This window comes from Schistocerca gregaria, chromosome 3 (genome assembly GCF_023897955.1).
Source record: "Schistocerca gregaria isolate iqSchGreg1 chromosome 3, iqSchGreg1.2, whole genome shotgun sequence".
NCBI lineage: Eukaryota > Metazoa > Arthropoda > Insecta > Orthoptera > Acrididae > Schistocerca > Schistocerca gregaria.
This window is the reverse complement of record NC_064922.1, coordinates 752,797,298-752,820,778: the sequence shown is the minus strand read 5'-3', so window position 1 is coordinate 752,820,778 and position 23,481 is coordinate 752,797,298. Positions and strand designations below refer to the sequence as shown.

At 42.2% G+C, this 23,481-nt stretch overlaps 1 protein-coding gene across 1 annotated transcript in view; it reads left to right on the top strand.

The window, feature by feature from the left end:
- The window catches only part of LOC126353923 (ATP-binding cassette sub-family F member 3), a 93,712-nt gene that overhangs the window by 50,549 nt on the left and 19,682 nt on the right, over positions 1–23,481 (top strand). The window contains exons 10-12 of the mRNA XM_050003166.1: positions 7,650–7,824; positions 8,199–8,379; positions 8,626–8,846. Coding sequence (XP_049859123.1) covers positions 7,650–7,824; positions 8,199–8,379; positions 8,626–8,846 — 577 coding nt within the window. The remainder of the gene's footprint in view (positions 1–7,649; positions 7,825–8,198; positions 8,380–8,625; positions 8,847–23,481) is intronic.

Sequence of the window (23,481 nt, the reverse complement as noted above, 5' to 3'; positions counted from 1 at the left end):
GCTGTGAAAACTGAACACCGGTGAAGATGGACAGAAATAACTTACAAATGATTGAAATGTGGATTTGGAGGAGGTCAATAATGACCCCTTTACAGGCAGAACATCCAGTGATGTTTTAAAAGCATCCAGTGAGCAAAGAAACCTCAAAGTAACTAAGCCTTGTTGCTGCAAGGACTGCATTTTGGATAATCTTTAGGTATTGGGGGGATTGTGGTGGTGGTGGTGGTGGTGGTGGTGGTGGTGGTGGTGATGGTTGATATCTGGAATTTTTAGTGTTTTTATGCACTCTTAAGTACCTTGTGCAGTGTACTCCTCTGCCGAAAATGTTGGTACCCTCATAGAAAAAAACTTTTTTCCTTGGGTTAACAAGGTCTTTCCAAATGATGTGTATCTATGCTTTTTGTGTTTGGTTGTATTACACACTGAACCTCATCCAATAGTTTCTGCACTTCAGCATTATGCATTTATTCATGGTCAGGTCACCACCTTGAAAGGAGAGAGGCCTCAATACATGAATTGTCTCCATCTGTAACACTATGATCAAAATGTCGTTGGAGTGGTGTGGACAGTCTCAAAGTATGAGAAGGTTTGTGAAGCATTGATAATCACATCAACCTCGAAAAAATGTACCAAGAAACAGCTCTATACTCATACTTGATCCACTGTACCCTATTTTTATACTGTGTTATCAAAAATCACAAAGGGTGATAGCATCAGGTCAAGCTTTTGGGAGAAGTAACTACTGTTTAAAGTCCCATGGGTGTCTTGCAATGTCAGGAAAAATAGTTTATAGTAAACTGTGCTGAAGCTCATGTTTTTTGTCTAATATCAGGCAGTATCAACACACAGGTTAGAAATAATTGTTATTGTTAAATGTAAATACTTTTATTCCTAAATGCAGCCTGTTTACATTGTCTTTCAGTTATTTCGTATACTGTGCTTTCACATCATAGACTATTAGTCTTCCCAGCTTACATAAAAGGAAGCCTTATTTTCTGTTCTTTATGGATGTGTATTAATTTTGCAGTTTTGTATTAAAGTATATTCTGTTTGATCATGACACGCAGCCCTGATTCTGGTAGAAATTCATTAGTCTCTCTGTCCACACATCACTTGTATGTATTTTACCCAGCTGTTACTGTACTCTCTTGGGTAAGACCAAAAGGAATGCATATTTATTATACTTACCTCCTCATTGTATGTTAGCAGCCTCATTTCTGTATTAATTGTGATTAGTAATTTCCAGTTCAAATAAATTCAACATTTGCAGCCCGTTGCATAGCAAACTACTTTCACGAATGAGTACTGCACATAACAAAAAATAGACAACTATCAACAGTGACTAATTGAAACTGTCATAATAGTAGGAGTTCTGCTGTTTGGGCAGCTAAACAATTAACTAAGGTGAAAGAAAAAGGATATAAGCAATTGCAAGCAAAGCAAAACAAAATTTCTGAGAAAGAGAAATCTGTTAACATGTAATGTAAGTTTGTGTTTGAAAATCTTTCCTAAAAATATTTGAAGTGCAACTGATGAACAGATACTGAATTGACTTAGTGAGAAAAGAAGTGTATGTTAGGTCTTCGTTAAAAGAAGGAATAGGTTGATACAGAGCACATCCTGTAGCATTATGCAGTGGTCAGATTGGTAATGGAGGGAATTGTTAGGCAAACACTTGTACAGATACTAAGTATTTACTATAGTAAACAAATGAGTTTCATGTGAGTTGGAGCAGCTATGCATAGGTGGAGTTTCTGCAGGACAGAATAGTGTAGAGCTGTGTGAAACCAGTTTTCTGAGTGAAGATGACAACACACTTGTGTATTATATCTTAACGAATAAAAAGCCCACATGTTTAAATAATTACTGAATCCTCAGGCAACAATATAAACTAGGCTGCCCATTGCCTTATAACGGTGGTAAAACACATCTGCTCTGTGTGTTGTCAAAATGACTCAGCTGGTTGCACTATTTTTTTTTTGGGGGGGGGGGGGGGGGGTTGCAGTGGCAAGAGAGTCTATGGCTCTGAGCATTATGCGACTTGAGTTCTGAGGTCATGAGTCGCCTAAAACTTAGAACTAATTAAACCTAACTAACCTGCGACCGTAGCGGTCGCTCGGTTCCAGACTGTAGTGCCTAGAACCGCACGGCCACTCCGGCCAGCAAGGGGAGTCTAGCTTCAGGTTTTATTTAACTTATGATAAGAACATTCACTTACAGCCATATAATTTTAAAAAAAGAAGAGAGAAGTGCTGATAGGAGGTTCCGTATGAACTTAATTATGTATATTCATGATTCTTTCGTGTAGCTCAGTGGCCTCTTGTAAATATTTGTTGGATGCCACTTTGGCAACTTACATGTCCTAACCTACCCCAGTTATGGAAGCAGTGCAAGGAGACCTAAAATTTAACATTTTTGGTGACTCTTCACAATATTGAGAGGAGAAAGCTAGCTGAAAACAGACTGAAAAATCCATGATCTGACATATTTCGATCCGAAGACCTTTTGATTCCCATCCAATTGCTTTACCACTAGATCACCAGGCCCAATATTTATGTAGATAATTCATTTATGAATTTTGATGAGTGAATTTGATATCTCTAACTGTTCCTCAGGACAAGGGGCCGTGACAGGCAGGCAGACAATAAGTGGCAAAAAAATATGTATGTGGTATACTTACAAATTAAAAATTTTTGAATTTTTCCTTCACTAGTTCTCTGAAGCCTTGCTTCTTGCCAAATTTTATTATTATAGGTCAGTGGTAACTCTATAGGTTTTGATGAGAGAGTTTGTGGGTAATGGAATGCGTGATACAGATTGCCGTATCTTTTGATTGGATGGACTTAAAAGCTTAAATTTTTCACACTGCTAAAGAACGATATACCTTATTATGTGACTGAAATTTCAACTTGGCACCTCTACCCATTCATAAGAGAAAGCAGTCTTAAAAGTCAGACGGATGGAAAAACACGCGAGCGAGAGAGAGAGAGAGAGAGAGAGAGAGAGAGAGAGAGAGAGAGAGACTTCTGTTTGTACCAAGTGGGGTATGTACCCCTAAAATTACATCACTCTTTTATTACAACTCTTTGTCTCTGATCATCTAATAGAAAAATTGTTCATCTATACTAGGGAAAGCCTGGTAGAATGTAAATACTTCCTCATTCTTTAACAATCTCAACACCTTCCCTCCCATCCACTTGACCTGATCCTCTCCAATCCAGTGTGCCCCTTCATGGATGTAGAGCTCCATATGTCTGATGGCTCCATCCACACCCCTATCCGTATTAAACCCACTAACCACCAGTAGTACGTACGTTTCATCAGCTATTATTCCTTCCACACACAAAAATCTCTCCCGTAGAACGTGGCCGCCTGTTCGTGGAGTATCTACAGTGACGAAAACTCTACTGCCCAGTACGTCTCATGAGGGTCTTCACAGATAAGGACTACCCCAAAACCTAGTCCTCGAGCAGATTTCCCATGCCATATCAACACATATCCCCAATAATCTGACGTTCCTAAGAATAAGGTACAAAGGAGTGCCCACCCATCCCATCACCCTGGATTGGAATGACAACCATATCCTCTGCCAAGGTTGTGATTATCAGATCATACCCTGAAATGAAGGATATCCTACCAAAGATTCTTCCCACCACTCAGAAAGTGAGCAAGTTTTCTGTGTCTTGTGCGTGCCTATCATCAATTCAGTAGCTGTTTATCAGTAATGCTGTCACTTAAGACTGTAAAAAAGTTTGAGTGATAGCTACCATGAAAACTGCTTGAAGGGAATATAGTGTCAGTGTTGGGCCAAAAAAAGGTTTGAGGAAGAGAACTTTTGAGATTTGAGGTTGGATATATGTAGAAGAAGAAGAAGAAGAAGAAACAGACCAAAAAAGGTTTAGTTGTAATGGACTATGGCAATATACAGGGTGTTTCAAAAATGACCGGTATATTTGAAACAGCAATAAAAACTAAACGAGCAGTGATAGAAATACCTGTTTGTTGCAATATGCTTGGGACAACAGTACATTTTCAGGCGGACAAACTTTTGAAATTACAGTAGTTACAATTTTCAACAACAGATGGCGCTGCAAGTGATGTAAGAGATATAGAAGACAACGCAGTCTGTGGGTGCGCCATTCTGTACGTCGTCTTTCTGCTGTAATTGTGTGCTGTTCACAATGTGCAAGTGTGCTGTGGACAACATGGTTTATTCCTTAGAACAGAGGATTTTTCTGGTGTTTGAATTCCACTGCCTAGAACACAGTGTTGTTGCAACAAGACGAAGTTTTCAATCGAGGTTTAATGTAACCAAATGACCGAAAAGCGATACAATAAAGGATCTGTTTGAAAAAATTTCAACGCACTGGGAACGTGTCGGATGAACGGGCTGGAAAGGTAGGGCGACTGCATACAGCAACCACAGAGGGCAACGCGCAGCTAGTGCAGCAGGTGATCCAACAGCGGCCTCGGGTTTCCGTTCGCCGTGTTGCAGCTGCGGTCTAAATGACGCCAACGTCCACGTATCATCTCATGCGCCAGAGTTTACACCTCTATCCATACAAAATTCAAACGCGGCAACCCCTCAGCGCCGCTACCATTGCTGCACGAGAGACATTCGCTAACGATATAGTGCACAGGATTGATGACGGCGATATGCATGTGGGCAGCATTTGGTTTACTGATGAAGCGTATTTTTACCTGGACGGCTTTGTCAATAAACAGAACTGACGCATATGGGGAACCGAAAAGCCCCATGTTGCAGTCCCATCGTACCTGCATCCTCAAAAAGTACTGGTCTGGGCCGCCATTTCTTCCAAAGGAATCATTGGCCCATTTTTCAGATTCGAAACAATTACTGCATCACGCTATCTGGACATTCTTCGTGAATTTGTGGCAGTACAAACTGCCTTAGACGACACTGCGAACACCTCGTGGTTTATGCAAGATGGTGCCCGGCCACATCGCACGGCCGACGTCTTTAATTTCCTGAATGAATATTTCGATGATCGTGTGATTGCTTTGGGCTATCCGAAACATACAGGAGGCGGCGTGGATTGGCCTCCCTATTCGCCAGACATGAACCCCTGTGACTTATTTCTGTGGGGCACTTTAAAGACCAGGTGTACCGCCAGAATCCAGAAACAATTAAACAGCTGAAACAGTACATCTCATCTGCATGTGAAGCCATTCCGCCAGACACGTTGTCAAAGGTTTCGGATAATTCAGAGACTACGCCATATTATTGCTATGCATGGTGGATATGTGGAAAATATCATACTATAGAGTTTCCCAGACCGCAGCGCCATCTGTTGTTGACAATTGTAACTACTGTAATTTCGAAAGTTTGTCTACCTGAAAATTGTTGAAACTTCCTGGCAGATTAAAACTGTGTGCCCGACCAAGACTCGAACTCGGGACCTTTCCCTTTCGCGGGCAAGTGCTCTACCATCTGAGCTACCGAAGCAAGACTCACGCCCGGTACTCACAGCTTTACTTCTGCCAGTATCTCGTCTCCTACCTTCAAAACTTTACAGAGGTTCTCCTGCGGACCTTGCAGAACTAGCGCTCCTGAAAGAGCACTCCTGGTAGAGCACTTGCCTGCAGAAGGCAAAGCTCCTGAGTTCGAGTCTCGGTCGGGCACACAGTTCACACAGTTTTAATCTGCCAGGAAGTTTCATATCAGCGCACACTCTGCTGCAGAGTGAAAATCTCATTCTTAATTCTAATTGTTAGTTGCTTTAAAGCCACCCTCTATGAAAGGCACATTGATGACAATTACACATAGATTATGCAATTATTTTGAGGGTACTCTAATTGACAGGGTTGAAATAATTTTCAAAGGGGGAGGGGACACATTTGACATGCTTGGCACAAAGTAGTTTCCAGATGCATGACCTATGTTAAAAAATTATTGTGGATTCTGTTGTTGGTGAATTAGGATATTGCAGAGATGGGTTGAAATCTCTGTACATCTTTGGTTGACAGGTGCAGAAAGTTTGACAAAAATATTTTTCACCTCAGAGCAAGAACTTAATACCCCTGAAGCTATTACGCAGAAAATGTCACAGATATTAAAAGCCTAAATAAAGCAGTGGAAAATCCAGAATGGAACTTCACACTATTATCAAAAGGAAAGTTGCTACTCAACATATAGCAGAGAAGCTACACGAGTGCAGTTCAGGCGACTGAAACCACACTGCGAGCAGCAGCACCCTTGAATGATGGGAGTGGACTGGGTGGAGGTAAGGAGGAGGCCGGGGCAGGGAGGGAGAGGGATAGTGTGGTAGGGGTGGTGGACAGTGAAGTGCAGGCCACAGAGGGGCATTCCCCTCATAACTCAGTACCACCCACTACTGGAGCAACTGAATTACACTCTCCGCCAGGGTTTCGACTACCTCTCGCCGTGTCCTGAAACGGGAAATGTCCTGCCCACCCCTTCCGTAGTGGTAGTCCACCGTCCACCGAACCTACACAATACACTCGTCCATCCTTACACAATCCCTGCTCCCAATCCCTTACCTCATGGCTCATACCCGTGTAATAGACCTAGATGCAAGACCTGTCCCATACATCCTCCCACCACCACCACCTACTTCAGTCCATCACAAACATCACCTGTCCCATCAAAGGCAGGGCTACCTGTGAAACCAGTCATGTGATCTACAAGCTAAGCTGCAACCACTGTGCTGCATTCTATTGAGGCATGACAACCAACAAGCTGTCTGTCTACATGAATGGCCACCGACAAACTGTGGCCAAGAAACAAGTGGACCAGCCTGTTGCTGAACTCGCTGCCAAACATGACATCCTTAATTTCAATGACATGCTTCACAGTATGTGCTGTATGGATCCTTCCCACCAACACCAGCTTTTCTGAATTGTGTAGGTGGGAACTTTCCCTACTATACATCCTATGTTCTCGTAACTCTCCTGGCCTCAACCTTCCAGCCTCTTCCCCTTCCCATTCCAGCAATACACAGCTGCAATTCCACCATCACACCTGGTCTTTATACTTCTCTCCTTCTCCGTTAATCACTCCCGCCCTGCCCCTCCACCTCTCCCCTGCCCTCCATCAACGTGCAGTACTTCAGTGTTCACCACCCCTACCATACTATCCCTCCCCCTCCCTGCTCCAGCCTCCTCCTTACCCCACCTAGTCGCCACTCCTATCATGCACTGGTGTTGCTGCTAACAGTGTAGTTTCAGTTGCCTGAGACTGCAGTTGTGTGTGCGAGTTGCATCTGCGCGTACGCTTTCGTGTGTTTGTTTTGTTTGTTGTTGACAAAGGCCTTACTGGCCGAAAGATTTATTTGTGACAGTCTCTTTGTTGTGCCTATCTGTGACCCAGCATCTCTGCTATATGGTGAGTAGCAGCTTTCCATTTCGTAATAATATTAAAATCTTAGTATGATGATAATTTACAGAACTGCCTTGACAATGGTGTCTTTCTTAACTTGGAGATAGATGTAAATATTTCACATATTAAGCAGCCTTCTTTTGTCACACAGTTGAAACACGTTGTTAACTGCAGATTGATTCCTTTTCTTAATTATGTTTGTCTTGGAAGATGTTTTTATGTTTTCCCAAACATTTCAAAATTGTTAATGGGGCATAACAGAAATTAATATCTTGACTATGCTTTTCAGGCCAGAACTCAAACCCATAGAGAAAGAAATTGAAGTTGTTCTGAAATTTCCTGATGCTGAACCACTGTCACCACCAATTCTACAGATTAATGAAGTATCTTTCGGATACATGTCTGAGATGCCAATTTTCACTGATGTCAACCTTGGTGCTACATTAGACTCCAGAATTTGCATAGTATGTCCTATTTTAATTAAATAACTAACAACTGTACAGTTCTATTTGGTGTAGAAAATAATATTTTAAAATTAATGTTTGGGTTTTGGGAATCTTACTGAAGTAATTTGTGGATAATTTCATTATTCATAAACATGATAGTGGGAATGCTCAGATGTTAAGACAACCATGTTGTCGTAGATATGTAGCTCCCAGCCACAATGTTTTTTAATTCTTTCTGTTCGTTGTCATATGTGCCCAAACTGAAAAGTTGCTCCATTACTTTTAACAAATCATAAAAACAGTAGTATTACTTATAATTATAGTACAGTACAAACATGCATACTTATATTTAAAGTTACATGATTATTTGAAGATGTTAGCATTATGTTTAGGTTGGTGACAATGGAGCCGGTAAAACGACTCTGCTTAAAATCATAATGGGCATGCTGACACCCACAAAGGGAATGCGGCACGTTCATCGGAATTTGAAATTTGGCTATTTTAGTCAACATCATGTGGATCAGTTGGAAATGAATGTCTCATCAGTGGAATTACTCCAGTCTTCTTATCCAGGTGCTTGATATATTTTCTTAAATTCGTGTCTTACAGTTATGGAATGGTTCATTATATTTAGTATTATGGGTGGGGAGAAGTATTGTTACAGACACTGAATGTGTTCTATGTTGTTGGTTCAATCCCTGACTATTGTAACATTTGCTGCAGCCATGCTTATGTGTATGCCTGCAGATGAAGGAAAATGTGTAATTTTAGATATGGAATTTTTGCATTATTTTATTGCAAAATTTTTGTTGTTCTTAGGTAAACCCATAGAGGAGTACAGGCGGCAGCTGGGAAGTTTTGGTATTACTGGAGACATGGCCCTCCAGACAGTTGGAAGTCTCTCTGGAGGACAAAAGTCACGAGTAGCATTTTCCAGGATGTGTATGGGAAATCCAAACTTCTTGGTGCTTGATGAACCAACAAATCATCTAGACATAGAGACCATTGAAGCCCTAGGAAAAGCAATAAATAAATTCACTGTGAGTAACTTTTATTACTGATCTTCCATTGGGTATTTTTTATGTAATAAATATAAAGTTTACTGCTGTACTCAATTTTTGATTAGTTGTTAATATTCTGTATTGGGCCACTTAGTTTCCATGTTTGTATTACAGGCTAAAAATAGTGAGATTCCTTTAGCCCCCTCACTGTGGGGTCCGGGGGTTAGACTAGACCTGAGGTATTCCTGCCTGTCGTAAGAGGCAACTAAAAGGAGTCTCAAATGTTTTGGCGTTTATGTGATGGTCCCCTGTAGGGTTTGACCTCCATTTTTTTCAAAATTTTCGCGAAGAGCGAGCCACTTGGGGAAGGGCACCTTTCATAGTGCATTGTGTCCATCGTGCCCATCCTTCATTGGCATGGATCTGCACTTCTGCTCATTCTCCAACTGTTGGGCGAGGTCACCCTCCTGGGTGCGTATCTTTCCATCAACTGTGCAGTATTGTTTTCTATGCTGCTGCTGATGATGATGATGATGATGATGATGGACTACTTTGCATGGTTGCTCCTGATATCCAGTACGGTAACTAGTCCGTTGTGGTGGGGTGGCCACGTACCCTGTTGGCTGTAACCCCCTGACCACACAGGGATTGGTCTGCTGATGCCTGCGCCGTTAACTCCCCATGTATGCCGAGGAGTAGATGCACATCACTCTGGAGGCATTGGGACTCCCGGCAATGACCATCCTGCCAGGTGGCCTTTGCGGCTGGGTGACGCCTGTGGGGAGAATCCCTGGTTGGCATCAGGATGGATGACACGTGATGAAATATAGTACATCATATGTTGCTGGTGGTCAAGCACCAGCAGTCTTTAAGCGTTCACAGGCACAATTCAGTGCACAGAAGTACAACCCCAAATCGTTTCCATCCCTGACCGCACTATGGGAGGAACGTCAGGCTAAAGATGGCAGCAGCTCTTATTTGACCCGGTACCTTGTATGTTTGAGAGCTGATGGGGAATTTTTCATGATGATGAAGACTCAGTTTTTTAGGTGAGCATTTGGAGGACAAGTTTGTGGCAGTGGAGGGCTTAACCAAAATGAAATCTGGGTCAGTCTTAATAATAATAATAATAATAATAATAATAATAAATCCTGTGCCCAGTCACAGGCGTTACTCACTTGTGACATGCTGAGGGATGTTTCTGTAACCATCATGCCCTATAAGAGGTTAAATATGGTCTAGGGTATCATATTTCACAAGGACCTTCTTTAGCAGTGGGGTGAGGAGCTGCGCTCCAATTTAGAGTGGCGAGATGTACATTTTGTTCGGAATGCCCACCGGGGTCTGAAGGATAAGTTGCCACCTGGGCTTTCATTTTGGCCTTTGAAGGTGATACATTTTCTGAGAAGGTCAAGGTGGTAGTCTACTGCTGTGATGTAAAGCCCTATATCCCTCCCCCAATGTGGTGCTTTAAATGCTGAAAGTTCGACCATATGCTTTCCCGCTGTACTTCCAGCATCACATGTCGAAATTACGGACCCCCCATTACGTCCCAATTCTCCATGTGCCCCGGCTCCCATCTGTGTCAACTGCGGAGGACACCATTCACCTTGCTCGCCTGACTTCAAGATTCTCCAGAAAGAAAGGAAAATCATGGAGTACAAGACCCTGAACCAACTGACCTACAATGAGGCTAAGAGGAAATTTAAACACCTACATCCTGTATGTATGACATTGTCTTACGCTGCCACTACAACAGTTCTAGCCCCATCAGCTCCACCAACCCCCGTCACCTGTCTGAGCCGGAAGACTACATCTGCCCACTTCATGGTGGGAGGGGGGCACTTCCCTCCCTGTTGCTCCTCACCACCTATTTTAGAAGCAACGCCGCCCCCCCCCCCCTCGCCCCACCCCATAAGCATTGGGGACATCAGTCCCCATTCCTGCACCGAAGAAGTGTAAGTCTTGTTTGTTTCCTATCGCTAGGAAGGGATCCCTTGGGTCACTTGCTTTCCCAGGTTTCTGCTAGTTGGAAAGATGACACCTGTCAGTTGCTGAAGAGCCCAAAAGCATCTGGTCGTAGGACATCACGCTCGTCCTCGGTTCTAGAGACTGAGCCAGTGAAGTCCTCTCAGCCAGGGAAACCCAAGAAGCAGCGAGAGACATCAAAAAAAAATATCCCCCAGACCAAGGAATTGCAGTGGCATTCACACCACCACTTTCCACAAGCTCTGTGTCTGCAGATGAGGTGGAGATTCTAGGTTCTGCCGAGGACCTAGATCTCACCGGACTCTGACACAATGGATATAGACTGCTCAGGCAATAAGTTGGTGGCAGCAGGTGACCTTGATGTGTAAACTGCCTCATTAAATGTTCCATGCCTTCCCAGTCTCATAACGTCATCCTCCAGTGGATTTGCGGCAGTTTTTTCCGCTGCCTGGCTGAGCTACAGCAACTGTTAAGCTTTACACCTGCTTTCTGCATTGTCCTCCAGGAAACTTGGTTCTCGGCAATGTGGACACCTGCCCTGCGCAGCTAAGGGATATTACAGGGACCGTAGTGACTATAATTCAGAGTTTGGTGGAGTTTGTGTTTATGTCCTAAGCTCGCTCTGTAGTGAAACTATGCCTCTTCAAACTCCTCTTGAAGCTGTGGCTGTCAGAATAAGGACGACACAGGAAATAACTGACTGCAACGTATATCTTACTCATTAATCAGTTGATAAATCTCTGGATTTCTGGTACCTTGCTTACTGGCAGACACAGATGTCAAAACTTCACTGTCTCAGTTTGACCTCTGCCTCTTAATTACTGTGGCTGCCACACATTTCAGTGTGGCTCTTGGTAGTTAATTGGCCATTGATTTATCAATTTGCCGCCTGGTACTTCTTCCATCTATCCACTGGAGAGCACATGATGACCGGTGTGGTAGTGACCACTTCCCCATCTTCCTGTCACTGCTCCGCTGTCAGGCACACGGATGCCTGCCCAGATGGGCTTTAAACAAGGCAGACTGGGAAACTTTCGCCTCTGCTGTCACCATTGAATCTCTCCCACACAGGAACATCAATGTGATGGTTGAGCAGGTGCCTACAACAATCCCTTCTGCCACAAGAAACGCGATACCTCGCTCTTTAGGGCACCCCTGGCGAAAGGCAGTCACTTGGTGGTCGCCAAGTCACGTAAGCAGTTAAGGAGTGTCAGCAAGCTCTACAGTGACATAAGCGGCACCATTCCTTGGAGCACCTAATAGCCTTTAGACGGCTCCATGCCTGTGTTCGCCAACTTACCAAACGGCGGAAGCAGGAGTGTTGGGAGAGATACGTCGTGACCATTGGGTGCCATACATCACCTTCCCAAGTCTGGGCAAGGACCAAATGTGTTTTCGGACACCCAATAGGTGTTCCTGGTGTTAACATAATGGAGTGTTATCTACTGACGTAATTGCAGTTACCGAGAGCTTTGCTGAGCACTTTGCTCGAGCCTCTTCATCGGAGAATTTCTCCCCAGCTTTTCGTGCTGTCTAATGGTGGCTGGAAGGGAGAGTCCTCTAATTCACTACACAGCACAGTGAATCCTGTAACGCCCCATTTTTAGAGTGGGAGCTCCTCAGTGCCCTTGGACATTGCCCTTACACTGCTCCTGGGCCAGATAGGATCCACAGTCAGATGATAACATCTCTCGTCTAACTACAAGCGACATGTGCTTATCATCTTCAACCGGATCTGATGAACTGGCGTCTTTCCATTGCAATGGTGGGAGGGCACCATCAATCCAGTGCTCAAACCCGGTAAGAATCCACTTGATGTTGATAGCTATCGGCCCATCAGCCTCGCCAATGTTCCAGCAGCTTACGAGCTGCTGGAATGTGTGGTGTGTCGGCAGTTGGGTTGGGTCCTGGAGTCACGTGGCCTACTGGCTCCATGTCAGGGTGGCTTCCGCCATGGTCGCTCTACTACTAATAATCTTGTCCTCCTCGAGTCTACCATCCAAACAGCCTTTTCCAGACACCAACACCTGGTTGCCGTCTTTTTTTTATTTACGAAAAGTGTATGACATCACATGGTGAGATCATATCCTTGCCACATTATACGAGAGGGGGCTCAGAGGTCCGCTTCCGATTTTTATCCAAAATTTTCTGTCACTTCGTACTTTCTGTGTCCAAGTTGGTGCCTCCCATAGCTATCCCCCCCCCCCCCCCCCCCCCCCCATATCCAGAAGAATGGGGTCTCGCTGAGCTCTGTGTTGTGTCTCTATTTTTAGTGGCCATTAATGGTCTAGCAGTAGCTGTAGGACCGTCCGTGTCACCTTCTCTGTATGCATACGACTTCTGCAATTCGTACTGCTCCACCATTACTGGTGTTGCTGAGTGACACCTACAGTGAGCTGTCCACAAGCTACAGTCATGGGCTCTAGCCCACGGTTTCCACTTTTCGATCGCAAGTCGTGTGTTATGCACTTCCGTTGGCATTCATCTGGAACCAGAACTTTACCTGAAAGACAGTCCACTCACTTTAGTGGAGTCATACTGATTTTTAGGACTGGTTTTTAAAGCCTGATTGGCTTGGCTTCCTCACCTTTGTCAGCTTAAGCAGAAGTGCTGGCAGTACCTCATTGCACTCCGCTGCCTGACCAACACCAACTGGGGTGCAGAACACTCTATGCTGCTGCAGCTCTACAAAGCTCTTGTCTGTTATTTGGTTTGGCAGCACCCTCAGCGTTGCGTTTACTCGGCCCAGTGCTCCACCGTCGAGTTCGCCTAGTACGGGAGCTTTCAGGACGAGTCCAGTGACCAAGTTCTGGTGGAGGCTGGAGTCCCTCCATTTGCAGGTTAGGCGTGCACTACTACTGGCCAGTTCCGATGCACACATTCATAGTTCTCCTGCGCATCCGAATTACCATCCCCTTTTCCTACCCACGACGGTTAATCTCCTGCATCAGCAGCCCAGATCAGGGCTTCCAATTGCAGTTCATATCCAATCCCTTCTTTCTGAACGGGAGTCCTTGACTTTACAACCTATACTTGAAATCCATTCAAATACATGTCCACGCGGTGTACACCTTGTCCACGACTTCACCTGGACTTTTCAGATGGCCCAAAGGGCTCAGTCAACCCTGTGGCTCTCCACTGCCACTTCGTCTCAATTCTTGACATGTACTGAGGCCATAGTTTTTTACACCAATGGCTCGATGGCTGATGGTCATGTCGGCCTTGTGTATGTCCATGGAGGACATGTTGAACATCATTCCTTGCCCAATGGCTACAGTGTTTTCTCTGCTGAGCTGGTGGCTATATCTCGTGCTTTTGAGCACATCCGTTCGTCCCCTGGGGAGTCATTTCTTCTGTGTACTGGCTCCTTGAGCAGCCTACAAGCTATCGACCAGTGCTACCCTCGTCATTCTTTGGTAGCAACCATCCAGGAGTGCATCTAAGCCCTGGAATGGTCCAGTCATTCAGTGGTGTTTGTCTGGACCCCAGGTCACTTCAGAATCTCAGGCAGCAAACTTGCCAACAGGCTCGTGAAACTGGCTATGCGGAAACTGCTTATAGAGACTGGCTTCTCTGCAAATGACCTGCGTTCAGTGCTACGCCTCAAGGTTTTGCAGTTCTGGGTGACGGAATGGAATAACCTCAGTATGCACAACAAACTGCATGCCATTAAGAAGAGTATGAATATGTGGAAGACCTCCATGGAGATATCTCGTAGGGACTCTGTAGTTCTGTCGGCTCCGCATTGGCCACACTTGGGTGACACACGGCTACCTCCTGCACCGTGTTGAGCCAACTCAGTGTCGGTGTGGTGCCCTGCTGACGGTGGCCAATATCTTGGTGAGCTGTCCTCCTTTGGGTGCCCTGCGACGGACTCTTCAGTTACCGGACTCCTTGCCATTAATTTTAGCTGACAACGCCTCTTCGGCTAATTTAAATTTTATACGTGATCGTGGGTTTTATCATTCTACATACGTTTTAGTGCATGTCCTTTGTCCCTTTGTATTCTGCACTCTAATGCTTTTAGGGTGGATGTTTTAATGTATCGTAGAGTGGCTGGCTTATCCTTTTTATTCTCGTGGTTGGCCAGCCACGGGCATCTGCTTTCTTGTTTTTATCCTTTCTACCTGTTTATTGCTTATGCCTGTGGTTTTCTTTTCCTGTTTTGTACGCAGTAGTGTTGATGTTATTCTGGTTCTTCCATTCTTCTGTATTGTGCTGTACGTTGCCTTTCTTTTCTTGTTTCCCTTGTGTAATTGTTTAGCCGGATACAAGGGACAGGTGACCTCACAGTTTGGTCCCTTTTCCCCCTCCTTTAAACCAACCAACCTTAGTCTCTCTTCAGCCCTGCATTCTTGTTTTGTATAGTCTTTGTCATTTGCTGTAGTAAAAGTGCCTGTTTCTCACATAAAAACAGTTACTAATTTTTTAATGTTTCTGTGCATCTCTGTTTACTTTCCAAATTCTCCTCTTTCATGGTAATGTGCTAAGTGATTTTGACAGTTTTGCTCATTGAGTAAATTAGTATTGAAAGGAGAAGTCTGTGCAGTATTGGAGTTGACATGAAAGTGATGAGTATTTACTTTTAAAATACAGGGTGCTTATAATTAAAACTTTCATTAGGTGAGAGCCCCCCCCCCCCCCCTCCCATGAAAATTGTGTAAGGTCATATGATGCATTCTGGGTTGCAAACATAGCTCATAGTGATGACCATTTGCATCCATATCAACCTGGAATTGCTCTCTTTCTCTGCTGCCGCCTGAAACATCTCAGGTGGGATGTTGGTGGCATTTTTCATTATGCTCATCTTCAGCCTCCAGTGTGTGTGTGTGTGTGTGTGTGTGTGTGTGTGTGTGTGTGTGTGTGTTATTGTCCCATCCCTTGTCCTTCTGGTGACTCCACAGCCAGAAATTGCATGTGTTCAAATCTGGTGATCATGGTGGCCACACAGTTTGGATTGATTAGCCAGTGATTCAGTTTTTTTTCCAGATGTGTTACAGAGTAACACAGTGACTTCACAGGCAGCGTGAGGTGGAGCTCCATTGTGCATCAAAACAGTTGAGTTGAAAGCATCTCTTCCCCGTAGAGCAGGAATTATATGTTGATGAAGCAGAGCACAGTAACATATGCCGTTCGTTCTGCAAGACCTTGCTCCTTGGAATCGGAGTGCCTCAAAGAAAAATGGACCATTCATGAAGTGATGTGTTCACGATGCAGAACAACTTCTTGAACTTTCTTTGGCAGTGATGATCCCCAAATATGACAGGTTTGTGTGTTCACTGCCCCAGTGAGTGTAAAGTGTGCTTCATCATCCCGCAAAATGTTCCAAGCCACGTCATCAAATTCAACTCTTGCAAGAAATGGGAGAGTAATACCTACTCGATTGTCTGCATTTCATGGCAGAAGTAGATAAGTAATGTGAAGCTTTTACGGATACCATATCACAAGTGTTCACAGCAGTTTTCATACAGTGGACAATGGAATATTCAGCTGTCATGACAGCTTGTGCATTGCTTGAAGATCCCACATTGCATCCAATGTATCCAATGTTGTCAGCCATGACAACAGTAACTTCTTAGCAATTTGTGATGCAGTTGGCAATCAGCCTCTTGCAGGAACAATTCCTACATCACCAATTACTTTGAGGTTATGAATCATGTTCTTCAACCCTGATGCAGCAAGAGGACCTATTCGTATTTCTTTCATACGTCAATACACATGAGGAGGAGCAATGCTGTTGGAGGTGTTTCAATAAAAGAAATTCACCAGTGAAGTGCTGCTCTCCTTGTCCAGACCCATGCTGACTGACTGCAACTGTAAATGCACTCTGATACGTGCATTTCAGCCATATTTCGCCATACCTGCACCACTGCCCTATGGCAAGTCATGACATTAAACTAAGAACAACACAAATATTGCAGTGCCTAGTCTGAGCATAATTCCTATACAGTTGGGTACCCATATGGTTCTTAGTTCCCTGTCCACATTGGCTCAGTTAGTGAAAGTTAATTATAATCATCCTGTATAACTTTTCTCCTTTCTAAATTTGGATTTCGACTTCATCTGTTATCTAGTTTCTTCGACAATTGCTTATTTGCTTTTGAACATTTTAATACAAGTTTGCACGTCAATAGTCATTAAATAATTTCTTGTTCTTCTCTTACGTCAATTAAAATACTACTTCCATTACATAAAACTTCAGACTTCTGGTTTGAACTGCGACTAAGCTCATACTCTGTCGCACGCTGCCCACCAAGTACCTCAGACATTTATAAAAATACAAAACCCTATTTCAACATACGTAAGATATCAGCTGTGTAGAAATGAAATCTTTTCTCAGTTCTTTGGTCCCATTTATGTATTATTTGAGCTATAACGGAAACTAGTTATACACTGACGGTGTGTGGCGGAGGGTACTTTGAGTACTTCTATCGGTTCTCCCTTCTATTCCAGTCTCGTATTGTTCGTGGAAAGGAGGATTGTCGGTATGCTTCTGTGTGGGCTCCAATCTCTCTGATTTTATTCTCATGGAGGTATACGTAGGAGGGAGCAATATACTTCTTGACTCTTCGGTGAAGGTATGTTCTCGAAACTTTAACAAAAGCTCGTACCGAGCTACTGAGCGTCCTCTCCTGCAGAGTCTTCCAATGGAGTTTATCCATCATCACCGTAACGCTTTCGCGATTACTAAATGATCCTGTAACGTAGTGCGCTGCTCTCCGTTGGATCTTCTCTAGCTCTTCTATCAACCCTATTTGGTACGGATCCCACACTGTTGAGCAGTATTCAAGCAGTGGGCGAACAAGTGTACTGTAATCTACTTCATTTGTTTTCGGATTGCATTTCCTTAGGATTCTTTCAATGAATCTGTCTGGCATCTGCTTTACCAATGATCAACTTTATATGATCATTCCATTTTAAATCACTCCTAATGCGTACTCCCAGATAATTAGTGGAATTAACTGCTTCCAGTTGCTGACCTGCTATTTTGTAGCTAAATAAGGGATCTATCTTTCTATGTATTCGCAGCACATTACACTTGTCTACATCGAGATTCAATTGCCATTCCCTGCACCATGCGTCAGCTCGTTGCAGATCCTCCTGCATTTCAGTACAATTTTCTATTGTTACAACCTCTCGATATACCGCAGCATCATCCGCAAAAAGCCTCGATGAACTTCCAATGTCATCCACAAGGTCATTTATGTATATTGTGAATAGCAACGGTCATACGACACTCCCCTGCGGCACACCTGAAATCACTCTTACTTCGAAAGACTTCTCTCCATTGAGAATGACATGATGCGTTCTGTTATGTAGGAACTCTTCAATCCAATCACACAATTGGTCTGATAGTCCATATGCTCTTACTTTGTTCATTAAACAACTGTGGGAAACTGTATCGAACGCCTTGCGGAAGTCGAGAAACACGGCATCTACCTGTGAACCCGTGTCTATGGCCCTCTGAGTCTCGTGGACGAATAGTGCGAGCTAGGTTTCACATGACCGTCTTTTTCGAAACCCATGCTGATTCCTACAGAGTAGATTTGTAGTCTCCAGATAAGTTATTATTCTCGAACATAATACGTGTTCCAAAATTCTAAAACTGATAGGCATTAGAGATATAGTTCTGCACATCTGTTCGAAGTCCCTTCTTGAAAACGGATATGACCTATGCCCTTTTCCAATCTTTTGGAACGCTACGCTCTTCTAGAGACATACGGTACAACGATACAAGAAGGGCAAGTTTCTTTGCATACTCTGTGTAAAATTGAACTGCTATCCCACCAGGTCCAGCGACCTTTCCTCTTTTGAGCGATTTTAACTGTTTTTCTATCCCTCTGTCATCTATTTCGATATCTACCATTTTGCCATCTGTGCGACAATCTAGAGAAGGAACTACAGTGCAGTCTTCCTCTGTGAAACAGCTTTGAAAAAAGACATTTAGTATTTTGGCCTTTAGCCTGTCATCCTCTGTTTCAGTACCGTTTGGTCACAGAGTGTCTGGACATTTTGTTTTGATCCACCTACCGCTTGACATAAGACCAAAATTTCTTAGGATTTTCTGCCAAGTCAGTACATATAACTTTACTTTCGAATTCATTGAACGCCTCTTGCATAGCCTTCCTCACACTACATTTCGCTTCTCGTAATTTAAGGGATCTGTCACATCTGACTGACCACCATCTTCCACTTATTACAGTAAAAGGTTCTCTTGACACTCCAATGACCATACCTTAATTTTGTTACAAAAATGGGTTCTGTTGACATTTGGACAATAACATTTGACACTTAAGTAATCCACTTCTTTTATGCTGTTACATAAAATATTTATTCCATAGCTGGCAGACCATAAATTTTAATATAAGAATTAAAATTATTTTGTGTATAGAAAAATGTTAAACTCTTTCAGGTGTAAACAAAAACAATAAATAAAAATAAAATGTTGACTAGAAATTTTTTGCACATGGCTTCAAATTAGCCACACTTGTAGAGCTTTCTCAAGTTCGTAGCATATGACAACAGTGAGAAGCAGCTTGACTACTAAAGAAACATAGACAGACCTGGTCGTACCTGCGCCTTCCATGCACCCACCACCTCATAAAAACACTTTCTTTCACTCTGCTATTCATAGTGCTACTTCTATCCCACTCTCGAAAGAAAAATTCAATGAAGAACTTAAGTTACTCAAAACTATAACAGTTAATAATGAATATGAACCTGGCATAGTGTATGACATCCTTAAAAAGAAAACTGTTAAGAGTTACTATGCTCGGCTCCTCTATAATTGAATCGAACCCAAAAAATATTTTTCTGGTCCTTTCTTGGGGACCATCTCCTATCAGATTCAACGTCTTATTTGTAATAAATACAACTGTAACATTACTTTCTCCAAAAGAAAAAAACTTCGTTCATAATTTAAAATCAACTCGTTCCTCTTTGAAAAATTCTGCCGTCTGAGATTTTTCGTGACAGCTGCTCTTCTTACTACATAGGACAAACAGGATGTGCCTTTCCAACCAGATATAAAGAACATCTTTTAAGAAAAATGGCACTAGTACCCAAAATTTGTCTTTCGCCGAACACCTTCTGATTACTGTTCACAATATCAACATTTTGCACACTAAGAAGAAAGGGCATACATTAAAGATTTCTAATTCTTCAAAAATATCTAAACACCTTTCTTGTAATGATAGCCTTATTCTCAACGAGCAGCTACAATTACATTATAAAAGCTTCTTAAACGATATAAAGTCGTTACTTGACATTCGATCTCGGGTTTCCTCATGCAGTTACCAAAATGTTTTTTCCATCTAAATCAACTCATGATTTTTCATTTATTAAATGGTTTATATTGGCTGTGTTTCATGTTATCTCATTTTTCTACAGGCTGTGTCATTCAGCCCTCTTTTTATTTTCTATAATGGTGTTTAAAGGATTAAAACTGTACTTATGAGCTCTGATGTAGAGAAAATGTTGCCTTATCTGCTGCTGTCAAACAAAATACTGCCTTTTACGTCATGTACTGAATAATGTTCATCATAGTACTCGTCTGCCTTTATTTGAATGTTAAGTAGCCAGTTTGTACTTGCGGCTACTAGATGGCACCCTTGGTGGATGTTCACCTGCCCAGTTGTTACGTGGGAGCCTCAGTCTGATGCTAACTGTAGCACGACATAAGCGAGCAGCTTGTAGTGGCTTGATTTCCACGCATTCTACTTTAAAATTGTGTCTGAAGCTTTATCACTTGATATTTATTTTATATGTGGCATGTAAGTACTGTTTCTTTTTGTACTACTACTCAGTTTTCAGTCTTCAAACTGTACTAAGCTTTTACATAAACAAAAAGTTACCATGACTGCTGCTGTCAAATAAAACTTCAGCTGTTTATGTAGTAAATATTGTTCATCTTAATATTCATCTGTGTATATTTTAAATGTTAAGTAGCCTACTTACGTTTACGGCTACTAGATGGCACTCTTGGTATAATGTTCACCTGCCTGCAGTTGCTAATGTGGGTGCCTCAGTTTGTTGCTACCAGTGGCTTTATATGTATGAGCAGCCCATAGTGGCTCGCCTTCCATGTAGTCTCTTCTAAATTTTTGACTAAAGCCTTGTTCCTTCATATTTATCTTATGTGACATATAAGTACTATTTCTTCCTTGTACTGTTAGTACTTACACTTTTTGTATAAAAAATTTTCCCATATTTTTGTACTTGTGTTATAGGCCAATTAGAATATTTGATTTCTGATGGAGCCACTTATAAGTGTCGAAACCTGGCCAAAAGACTTAAATTTTGGGACCAAGGGCTGTAATTGCTTAAACTTTAATTTGTAAATGGTCACTGACTATGCAGCCATTAAATTCTCAGTAACTCTTCTTTCTGCTGCGATGGTCGTATCGAATACAGCCACCGTGGATGTTTCTAATTGTTGACTGTGTCACCTAATAAAAGAAACTCGTATTTTGATACAATGAGATGAACTGTTTGTCAAATAAATAGACAGGCACTGTAATTCACTTCATGTTCTTTATATTAAGCCAAAATCCAATGTTGTTAACAAAGGAGTTACAATATGAAGAGTGATAAAAATGTTTGAGTCTTTTCCTTACTCATGACGCAACACTCCTCTCTCTCTCTCTCTCTCTCTCTCTCTCTCTCTTTCTCTCTCTCTCACTCTCTCACGACTTAAAGAAAAAAGAAAAAAAGTAACAGTCACATCACTCACATTTCACAGCATCTTCGCCGCAGTGGGTCACTTCCTTTTTTATCATATGTCTACCTCTTTGGAAACATTAACAAGTGCAATTACAACTAACACTATTGGGGTGTGGCATACTGATAACTACAAAGGGTCATTCATGTAGCGGACAGAGGTTTTTATAACTACTTTCTCACTTTCTATACTACATCTATGGCTTTGGACAAGAACTACGTCACCCATTTTGTATTATTCAGGAGTCCAATGTTACTTTCTTTCCTTTTATCTGTGCTGCTCCTGGAGTAAACATTCCTTAATATTTGTCTGTTCGTCTGTGGTGGTTGCCTTTCATTTCTGAAGACTAAATGTTTCAACATTCTTATTCACAACATGATCAAAATTACCAGTTGCATTTACTAATTCCTCCCCCTTCCTGCGGCGTGTGCGCACACACACACACACACACACTAGAATGTCGTGTGTGGTATGTAAATGCTCAACTTTTGTCTCAAAATTCTTTTTCTAACTTTTCTTCCACAAAGTCTGTCTGCAGTTTATCATCAGTACTAGAAAATCTGTTATATATTTGATAAATTTTTCATTCATTTAAGAAAATTTTGTCTGTCTGAGAAATTACTCTGCATTTTTGTTGCTCGGTATGCAAATGTCTGCACAATTTTTCTAGTTGAGGACTTCTTAGTATGAGAGCAGTAGCCATCACTCCCTTCACTAATAGTAATTAAAAAGTCACAGAAATGGTATTGACAATAATTTGAAACAAATTCACTGTATCAATTGAAATACAGTAGTCAACTGCTCAATAAATGGTACCCTACTTAAATAGAACCTAATGGATTTTGCTGAAGTGAACCCCATTAGAGTTTGGGTAGGCCACATCTGTTGCTTGCCTGTATAGGTTGTGTGAACTTCACTGCCCCTGATTACCCAGTGTACCATCCCAAAGCATGAAATGGCTGGTGTGAGCTGATGGTAGACAGGTGTAGCATGTTGTAAGGGTGCCAACCTGATTTTTGGAATCTTTGTTGCCTTCTCAGTAGCAATTCAGTCTGTTGTCTTGCAGCTGGAAATCTTATCCAGTATGTAATGGATTTTGATGAAAGAAGTACACAACACCACAAGTTTGGTTCCACTTTTTTACATATTTTATTATCCTTAGATGTTCTATTGTGTGGACAATAACTACTTTTCAGTATTGAGAGATTAACATATACAATCAGGTTGCCATTCGCAAACAACCAAGAGTTTAGTGGCAGAATTACCCAGGGTAAATTGTAAAGTTTTGAAACACAAGCTAATAAAACACTGTCTACAAAGTACTCAGCAAATATTTAAGTGTGGCTCAAACGCTGTTCATATTCATACTAACCATCACAGTTCACTTACAGTACTGTCTTGTAGTAATCCACCAGGTAAATATACACTGTAAATAGTTCAGTTATTCAGTTCTTACTGAGTCACCATGCTCAACAATAACTTCTTCAAATGACGATGACAGCCCAAGCTTCTTACCAGCCGTAACACAATTCAGTCAAAATATCCATTAGAGTTAAAGAAATAACTTAAAAGTTTTTAGACATCAGCATTACGCAGTTTTTGCAGATATTGATATACACATTATTGCAAACAACTTATGCTGTTGCACAAGCAGTAATTGGGAACAGCCTCAACGTGAGTATATGTGTTTACTAACACAACCAGGACTGGGTACAGACTGAAGATTTTCAGCGATGTTATATTATTGAAAGACTGTCTGGTGAACAGATTGTTATTTTGGAAATTCCACAGTCATTTGACAAACGACTATGGTGAAATAGAAGTGGATAATTTCTGTGAATTATTATGGGTGGAGGTTACACTCAACAACCGAGCTAGGTTAATAGTTGGCTCCTTTTACCGAACTCCCGACTCAGCAGCATTAGTGGCAGAACAACTGAGAGAAAATTTGGAATACATTTCACA